At 34.8% G+C, this 10273-nt stretch overlaps 1 protein-coding gene across 1 annotated transcript; it reads right to left on the bottom strand.

The window, feature by feature from the left end:
* Positions 1–115: 115 nt before the first annotated feature.
* On the bottom strand, positions 116–4727 carry LOC114005837 (mucin-19-like). The gene is made up of 6 exons (XM_027767771.1): positions 4456–4727; positions 2413–2465; positions 2214–2314; positions 1838–1989; positions 1125–1263; positions 116–127 (listed from the first exon to the last, which is right to left on the bottom strand). Exons 1-6 carry the CDS (start codon positions 4725–4727, stop codon positions 116–118), a joined length of 729 nt encoding a protein of 242 aa, XP_027623572.1.
* Positions 4728–10273: the final 5546 nt, after the last annotated feature.

Here is a 10273-nt window from a genome sequence, read left to right as displayed (position 1 = left end):
TTTAAAATTTAAATTATAGTAATAGTTTATAAATATTAGGAACATAAAACTTAACTGCAGTATTTGTGTCAGAAAAATATTTCTTACAGGGTGATGTCTAAAACTCAATACCTTACTAAATGCTGTGCTGTGAAATTTCCAAAAGATAAAAATCTAACTGCATTAATAGGTGGGTAGCCTTGGCCAATTATAACCCAGTTAACTTGCTCCAACTCAGTCCTTTGTCATTCCTTCTATGTAGATTGAGAATTATACCATACCACTGATGTCTACCTATTTATATATGTTTGTAATCACAGATTTATATCTGAGCTCTGCAAATAGCTAGGTGAAGGTGTCATCTTTTCCCCTCAATAACTTAATTCAACCAAAACTAATGCATACATTTATAAAGCTATCCAAATTTTATTTAGTAGATGTTACTTAGAAAGCAGTATATATGGAGTATGAGCTAAAATTTTTTGCTATGTAAAGTAAACATTTGTGGAAAAATGTAAAAATAAATAAATGAAAGAGAGAAAAAAGAAAGCAGTATATAACAAGGACAAACTTTGGAATCAGACAGATCTGTTTTTGAATATGACATTTTAAGCTTAATAGTTTAATTGCATAATTTCCCTAAACCTCAATTTCTTCACCCGAGCTATAGGAATAGTAATATTAGTCTTACAGTATTTGAATGATTAAATGCAATAAAATATATAAATTTACTTGACAAAGAAACACTCATAAAATGCTATCTGTCATTGTTACTGCTACTGCTGTTGTTAGATTAAGAATATATAACATTTACTGAGCACTTAGTATGGACTCCAATGTGTGCAATAGTTTGGTTTCAAGTAGGGGCTAGTGCCATGCCCATTTTATAGAAAGAGAAATGAAGACACACAGAAGTCAAAGAATACGCCTAGAGGCCACACATCTGATAAGTGGATTAAGTATTAAAATCTAGCCTAACTTCTACAGTCAGCGTTACACTGTGTAAAATTTTACTCCCTCTGGGGGAGAGGAAAGAGCCTTTTACACACATTTTTTCCATTTTGAAAATAAAATTCCCTAGGACTCATCCATGAGTAAACAGAAAAATTATACATATATATGTATATAAAGATGATTGTACTTACCTCAAGGAACGAATACTGGCAGAGACCATCAAAGCTGTAAGTTCGTCCATCAAAAGTTCTAACATGACCTTCCCCGTAGATGTGGCAGGTGGTTTGACAGTCATTTTGTGTACAGTTCCAAGACCCTTTAATGCAAGTACTAAAAGGAAGAAATGAGAGAGTATTGTAACTAGCTAATACCAAGATTCATATACTCACTTTGTTTTTATAGTGAAGCACAGAATACTTTGTACTGAATTAAATTTTGCAGTTGTCCCTATTATATTGTATGATATTCATTATACATAATGCTATATAAGCCTTCTATTAAAATTAACATATTTTTAAACTACATTTGGCCTTATTTTCATTTATTCATTCATTTATTTTTAAGGTTTTTGCCCTTGGGCACATGCCCTTGTCTGAGACACGTGAGAGGCAAAGTGAGAAAAGACCCCCCCCCAGGGAGGATAGCCACATCACAAATCCCTTCTCCTCCATGCTCCTCCTAAAATTTTGGGCATGCATGCATGCACATGCACCCAGTGTGACCTTCAAGCCACCAGGTTTGGGAATTGAACCATGGTGAGCCATGTGGGAGTCCAGTACCTTAACTACCATGCCACCTGCTGGCCTTGGCCATATTTTAAAAATATTCCTATGTATGACTTCTTTATTACAACTTCATCTTCCAATATCCAAAGCAAGTAAAACAGTAATCCTTTATTTTGTACCATTTATTGCACCCAACCGAAGTGACACTTCCTTGGTCATATTCTTGTCCACCAAAAGAGCACGGGCAATCATCAGGAAAGACACAGATCCCTTTAGAATTTCGAACCATTCCTTCTGGACAGTAGCACCCACGTTTGCAAGGCAAGTCCTCCTACAGGGATAAATATAAAATATACACCATGAGGCACTGTGGTAATCGTGTCATATGATCAGAATAAGTTAAATACATACACGTGCCAAGTATATACATAGAGCCAACATTTAGACAGCTCAAAATCACGATGCTTAAATCATTTTTATGGACATTTTAGTTTCCTTCTGTCCTGAAACAATTAAAAGTTTTAAAAATCTAAGCTCTAATGTCACATTACTCACATTGAAAACGGGTATGTTCCGAGTGCTACATGTACTCTCGGTTCTCCTCTGTGCCTTGGGATCCCTGCAGTCCACATACTCAGCCCCTCCAGAACAATTTTCTACAGGATAAAGGAAGTTATGTTTAATAACAGGACTTCTGATTTGCTTATTTTAACCAAAGTAGGTATTTTAATTTAACCATGCTTTCAATACTTACTTAGGGTTAAATCAATGGGAGTCTGGCAAAGAAGAAGTCCATCCCGGCAGACACTAAAAATAAAAGAAAACTATACAGTTAGGCAACACATTTCAAGGACAATAGATGGGTAAATAAGATACAGTTCCTAGAACATTTATAAGATACAAATTTTAAGTATTACAGGAAGGTACAAAGTTCTATGGACATTGAAGAGAACTTCCTGTGAATGATGTCTGGATCTTGATGGATGGATAAGTAAGTCAATAGAGATGCAAAACTGTGATGCAGGAAAGAACAAGACAGACTGTAGGAGGCCCAATGGGGAGAAATGGTAAAAGTAAATTGGCCTCAGATTTTGGATGGCCTTTAGCGACTTGCAACTTTGTTCCTATTCTTCAGGCAACTGTCAGTCATTAAGATTTCTGAACAGGAAAGTGGCATGATCAGAATTAATGCTTTAGGTCAGACATTCTAGCAGCAGTGCAGGAAATATGAGATCCAGACAGACAGGACAAAAGGCAGTCAAGGTACCTACAGCAGTGGAGCCAGTGAGAGCTGATGGGTTCTGCAATCTTCCGCAATCGGATATTGGCAAAAGGGACCATTATTTGGAGGAGCTAACCTGACACTCATTGTTAATCTCTTGTTTCCTCAACAAACACAGGGGAAAAGAAAGGGTCATTATCTAACCCCAGCTAAAGGTTTGGGACCTTTGATGGAAAGAGGGAGGCTATATTTTCCTTTTGAATGACCAAGACAAAATGTTTATTGCTAAGTAATAGTTCCCCAACACTAAAAAAAGAGAGAGAAGGCACATCCAAAGTTTCTTAGAATGGTTATTTTTGCAGTAGTGTTGTCTGAATGCCTGTGTCTGTTGGTAAAATTAGAAATAGGTTAAGTTACTTTACTTTGCTCTAAACTGCAGAAATCACAGCCTCCTCAGCCATTATAAAATTAGAAAAATCTTTCTGCTTTTCAAGAACTAGTCTAATTCTGTACTATAGCCTATTTTTTTTTGGGGGGGGGAGGGTTTTGCTATAGGGGGGCGCATGTGCCTGCCAGACAGAGAGAGATAGAGAGACAGAAAGCGAGAAATCACCCCCCAGGGGGGATGGTCACACAGCAATCCCTTCTCCTCCATTCTCCTCTCAGGACCTTGGGCACGCATGCACACGTGCCCGGCGTGAGTTTTAAGCCACCAGGTCTAGGACACAAACACGGTCGACTATGTGGGAGTCCAGCGACATAGTCATTATGCTAACTGCTGGTTCCACTATGGCCTATTCATTGACTATTTCTAGCCCAGTCCCATGCAACAAGAGCCTACATGTTGCAGTGCTTTCTCACGCATTTTCTACATTAGTGCATTGTTTCCTCTGCAGGAAATCATCCTGCATATTTCAACTTCTCCTGGAAAAAGACTCTTCCCTTAGGACAACTCAAAGACCAGTTTCCTAAGAAAAATTTCCATTAATCTTCTCAGGTAGTGACTTGCCCCTTCTGCTACTATATTTTAGTATTAAAATCTCCACTTGACACTCAGCACCCTGCTTACTTTGTGAGTACAAGATGATAATATTTATTTATCTCATTCTTTTTCTGCTGACGTTTAAAACCAAACCAGAGGGTTGGTGGGAGGGGATGGTGGGGGGTGGAGGGAATAGAGAGAGGGAGAAGCATTTAACAAACTCAAAAATGAAAATATATCCATTGATAATAATGTATATGATAATATCTTTAACTTGATTGTAATACTCTATATTCATGCTAGGAAAAACAATTTTTTACACTATAAAGATGTATACTGATTAAATGCAAATTTTAAAAGGTAATAAAAAATGTTAAAACAAACAAATAAACCAGAACAAACTAAATTGTTTATAGCCATTAGGATGCAATGGATCCTCTAGAATAAAAGGAGTAATAAGTAACCTTAGTAAGAAAAAATAAATCAAATGTGTGGCAAGTCTAAAGAAGATTTTATACTAGCAAAAGACTACTTTTCTGAAAGCAAATGTGGTCCCTTGATTTCAAAGTCATAACAAGTATATATTTCCATACCACTTATTGTCATCAATATGGATGAGTTTGCCTGGTTGCATGACCTCATCATTTATATAGCAGTCACACTGAGATTTCTGAACACAGTTTCCTTCATTATTCTGGTACATTCCATCAGGGCAGGTGCATCCATCAACTGGAACATCTTCTACATCACAGCTCCTATCTCTCTCTGACAATGATCGGCAAGAACTATTACAGGCTTTTACATTGTACTTGAAAACTAGGCCACTCGGACAAGACTGTTCTGTTGGTACAGAGACAAAAAACATGAGTATGTATATATCCAGGAAAGCAAGCATTTCACCTCAACTTGTTTATAGATATTGTAGTAAATTATTCGTAATTGAGATTATAAACCAGGAAAAAGGTTCATATTTATTCTTTTTGTTTTGTTTTGTTTTCAGGCAATATTGAGTTTCTACTATATTTTTAACTGGAGATAATACCCAAGAACAAGATAGGCAATATATTGCTGTCATATGACTTATGTTCCCAGCAGGAGGCTAACTGTGGTATATGTTATAAAGGACCAAGATGGGAAGCACTAAGTATACATAGCTAGAAGGCAGCTATGCTAACCACTATACCACCAACACACATACACAGTTAGGAATCTGCTCTTTAAGAAGGTGGTGTATAAACTATTAAAAAAAAAAAAAAAAAAGAAGAAGAAGGCATGTGAAGATGAAGAACTGGAAGGCGGCCAGAGAGGAATCTATCATCTGAGGAATAGCCAAAGACAGAATACACAATAATTATTACAAAAAGCATGTGAAAGAATAGAAGGTATACTCCCACAGACGGAATCAGTGGTTGGAAGTCATAAGGCTCTCTCACAGAGTTTGGTCTTTAGCCTTAGAACAATGAAAAACCATGATTTATTTTAGACTGGAGTGTCACATAATAAGATTAGTTTTATTTGGCTTTACTACAAAACTTATTCTAGTTTCTCTGTAGAAATGGATTAGAGTGAACCAAAAATGGATATTGAAGACTGCTTTTATCACCTAGGAGAAAAAACTGTGTTTTCTTGAATAAGGTTGGTGGCAATAGAGATGGTGAAATGTGAATGGATTGGAGAGATTTTGGAGGTGACCTTGATAGACCTGATTAACTGAATCTGTGCTATAAAAATAAATATGAGGCTGGCCCCACAGCTTAGTGGTTAAAAGAGCCAGATCTCACATGGCCAATGGTAGTTCAAATCTTAGACCAAGGAGTTTGAAAAGCATACTGGACATATGTTTTTGCATGTCCAAAATTCTGACAAGATGGAGAAATGAAAGTGAAGGGATCTTGGAATAACCACACCCCATTAGAAGGTGCTATCTCCCCTGACTCCTGCGTGTTTCTCTTTCTCTGGAAAGCACACACACCCTCTGGCATCTTTTTTTTTTTTTTTTAAGTAGACAAGTTAAATATGATCCACAAAAGATACATTTCTACATGGCATTTTTTGTTGTTTATTTAAGGTAAATCATGTTTTTTTTTTTTTTGGTGAAGTCATGTTAAAACAGCAAAATAAATATTTTTAAAAGGTAAGATTTCATAAATATGATATTTGAATCCCTAATTTACTGATTGATTTTATTTGATTTTTTCCAAAATAAATTACTAATGTTAAAATATCTGTTAAAATACATTATTACTCAAAATTATTTAAATTTCAATACTCAATGATTAAACAGAAATATATATTATATATATATACATATATATTCTATTCTTGCTAAAGTGAGACTACATTAAATCAAGATAAAAGAAATAAATCAAAAAGTTAAAAAAGGTAGGACTCTCAGGGATATTAAAAAGAAAGAAAGACCAATAGAATGAACAGAGAACTTTAATATAAATCTACAAATATTAAGCCAGTTAATTTTAAAAAAATATATAACAACATTGTGGAAAGGACAAATTATATTTAATACATAGTGCTGAGAAAACTGGACTTCCATATATGGAAGAATGAAGCTAGACATATCAAAAAACAACTCTAAATGGATTAAAATGTGAAAGCATGAAACTACTGAAATTAATATAGGTGAAACACTTCAGGACTTTAGTATGGGCAAAGAATTATTGAATAAACTCTCAAAGCACAGGAATCAAAGCAAAAATGGACAAATTGGATTATACCACACTGAAAAACTCTGCACAGTAAAGAAACCAATCACAGAGTGAAGAGACAACCCACAGAATGAGAGAAAGTATTTTCAACTTATGCAACTGAGGGATTAATAACCAAATGTTATTAATAACCAAAATGTTGGATTAATAACCAAAATGTTCAAGGAATTCAAATAACTCAGCAGCAGGAAAAATATCAAATAACCTGGTCCAGCAGTAACAGGGAAGCTAAGGTGACATGAATAGCACATGGTTGACTGTGTGGTTCAAGTCCCAGACCTGGTGGCTTGAAAATCACACTACGTGCATGTGCATGCATGCCCAAAATTCTGAGGAGACAGGAGGAAAAGGGATTGCAGCATGGACATCCCCCCCTGTGGTATCATTTCTTATTTTCTCTCTGTCTGTCTCTTTCTGGCAAGTGCACATACTGTAAGGGAAAAAAAAAAAAAAGAAAAGTATAAAATAACCAATTAAAAAATAGGTAAATGGGCCAGTAGGTAAAGTGGTGGTTAAGGTGATGGATTCCTCATGGCTAAATCTGCAATTCAAATCCCAGACCTGGCAGCTTAAAAAACACACCAGGTGTGTGTGTATATGTTCATGCTCAAAATCCCAAGAGTAGAGTGGAGAAAAGAAAAAGAGATTGCAGCATGGCTATCCTTCTGTTCCTCTCTTTCTGTTGTTCTCTGTCTCTCTCCAGTAGATACACATGCCCTGTGGCAAAAAAATTAAAAAAAATAAAAAAGGGAAATTACCTGTGTGAACAGTTCTCAAAAGAAGACATGCAAATGACCAACAAGCACATGAAAAAATACTCAACATCATTAATCAATAAGGAAATGCAAATCAAAACCACAATAAAATATCATCTCACCCCAGTTAAAATAACTATTATCAAAAAGATGAAAGTGGGACCAGCAGTTAGAGTAAGGGCTATGTCTCTGGACTCCCATGTAGTCGACCAGTTTGAGTCCCTGACCCAGTGGCTTAAACTCACACCGGGTGCGTGTGCGTGTGTGCACAAAATCCCAAGAGGAGAATGGAGGAGAAGGGATTGTGGCGTGGCCATCACCCCTGGGGGGTGATTTCTCACTTTCTGTCTCTCTGCCTCTCTCTGTCTTTCTGGCGAGCGCATGTGCCCTATAGCAAAAAAAAAAAAAAAAAACTCTCAAAAAAAAGACAAAAGAAACAAATGCTAGATGCATAGAGAAAAGATAACTATTTTACACTGTTGATGGACCTGCAGATTAGTACACAGACATTGAAATAAGAATGGCATTTGCTCAATAAACTAATATTGAACTGCCATATGATCCAACAATCCCATGACTAGGAATATTTCCAAGGAAAGAAAATCAGTATGTCATAATATCAATGCCTTCACTCCATTGTTTATGGCAGCACTAACTACACAGTCAACATATAAAATCAATCTAAGTGTCCATTAATAAATGAACAAATAAGGAAAATGTGATGTTTTTGTGTATTCCATATATGTGAAATACTATTCCGCCATTAAAAAAATTCCTGTCATTTGAGGTTAAATGGGTAAGCCTAGAGGACATTATGTGGAGTGAAGTACGACAAGCACAGAAAGAGAAATATCATATGTTCTCACTCGTATGTGGAAATTGGAAAAACTAACTTCATAGAAGTAAAGAATTGAAGAACAACTACCAGAGGCTGGGACAAGTGAGAGAGGCAATGGAGAAATGTTGATTAATGGAAACAAAATTATAGCTAGATAAGAAGAATAATTTCTAGTACTATAAAAATACAGTTAGATGAAATTGTTAAGAGCAATGTATTGTATATTTCAGAGTAAGTAAAAAAGATTTTAAATGTTCCTAACACAAAGTAATGATAAATAGTTGAGTCAATAGGTATATTAAGTATCCTGATTTAATCATTACACTTATACTCTTGTATTGATAAATAATAGTGTATCTCACAAATATATAAAATTATACATTAATGAAAAATAAATTTAATAAAAAGGAAAGAAAGAAAATTTGTAAATATATTGTGCGTGTGTGCACAAAATCCCAAGAGGAGAATGGAGGAGAAGGGATTGTGGCGTGGCCATCACCCCTGGGGGGTGATTTCTCACTTTCTGTCTCTCTGCCTCTCTCTGTCTTTCTGGCGAGCGCATGTGCCCTATAGCAAAAAAAAAAAAAAAAACTCTCAAAAAAAAGACAAAAGAAACAAATGCTAGATGCATAGAGAAAAGATAACTATTTTACACTGTTGATGGACCTGCAGATTAGTACACAGACATTGAAATAAGAATGGCATTTGCTCAATAAACTAATATTGAACTGCCATATGATCCAACAATCCCATGACTAGGAATATTTCCAAGGAAAGAAAATCAGTATGTCATAATATCAATGCCTTCACTCCATTGTTTATGGCAGCACTAACTACACAGTCAACATATAAAATCAATCTAAGTGTCCATTAATAAATGAACAAATAAGGAAAATGTGATGTTTTTGTGTATTCCATATATGTGAAATACTATTCCGCCATTAAAAAAATTCCTGTCATTTGAGGTTAAATGGGTAAGCCTAGAGGACATTATGTGGAGTGAAGTACGACAAGCACAGAAAGAGAAATATCATATGTTCTCACTCGTATGTGGAAATTGGAAAAACTAACTTCATAGAAGTAAAGAATTGAAGAACAACTACCAGAGGCTGGGACAAGTGAGAGAGGCAATGGAGAAATGTTGATTAATGGAAACAAAATTATAGCTAGATAAGAAGAATAATTTCTAGTACTATAAAAATACAGTTAGATGAAATTGTTAAGAGCAATGTATTGTATATTTCAGAGTAAGTAAAAAAGATTTTAAATGTTCCTAACACAAAGTAATGATAAATAGTTGAGTCAATAGGTATATTAAGTATCCTGATTTAATCATTACACTTATACTCTTGTATTGATAAATAATAGTGTATCTCACAAATATATAAAATTATACATTAATGAAAAATAAATTTAATAAAAAGGAAAGAAAGAAAATTTGTAAATATATATATCTATGCTACACTGAGATAGTTACAGTAAAACTGATAAAGTAGAGCTATCCACAGGATCTATTCTGCTTACCACAACGTCCAATTCTCCATCCTACTACATATGTTTCCTTCTCCGCACATGCTTTCACATAATTGCCCAAAATTGTACACAGGCAATCTTGACTGTTTTCACAAGAACAAGTGTATTTTTTGCATTCCTGTAAAATAAAAAACAAGTTTATTTTGCTTATGAAATTATGTAAAATATCAGGTAAATTTGATGTAGTCATTCATAACTACTCCTTTCTCCAGAAAAAGCATATCTTTGAAATGTCTGGAAATACTTTATAAAAAATTCAAAATAGCAAATTAATTATTAACCTGTTTGTCAAGTAACCTAAAAATGACCAAAGGAGAAATTTAATCGGGATTTTTCTCATTTGAGGTTCTCTTTCAGTACCACTTTTTAAAAAATAGTGAATCTAATATTCAATAAATAAATGGAATTTAATGTTAAATGTAAACACATACCTTAATCTATTGATGATAGCTATTAACCAAAAAATGTTCAGTGTACATGCATTTGTTGATACTACCAGAATATTTTTCAGAAAGAGTTGTTCATTTTAGACACCCACATACCTCATAGTAGGATTTAGGGT

This window comes from Tupaia chinensis, unplaced genomic scaffold, assembly GCF_000334495.1.
Source record: "Tupaia chinensis unplaced genomic scaffold, TupChi_1.0 Scaffold144624_1, whole genome shotgun sequence".
Taxonomy (NCBI): domain Eukaryota; kingdom Metazoa; phylum Chordata; class Mammalia; order Scandentia; family Tupaiidae; genus Tupaia; species Tupaia belangeri.
This window is presented reverse-complemented; position numbering and strand designations above follow the sequence as displayed.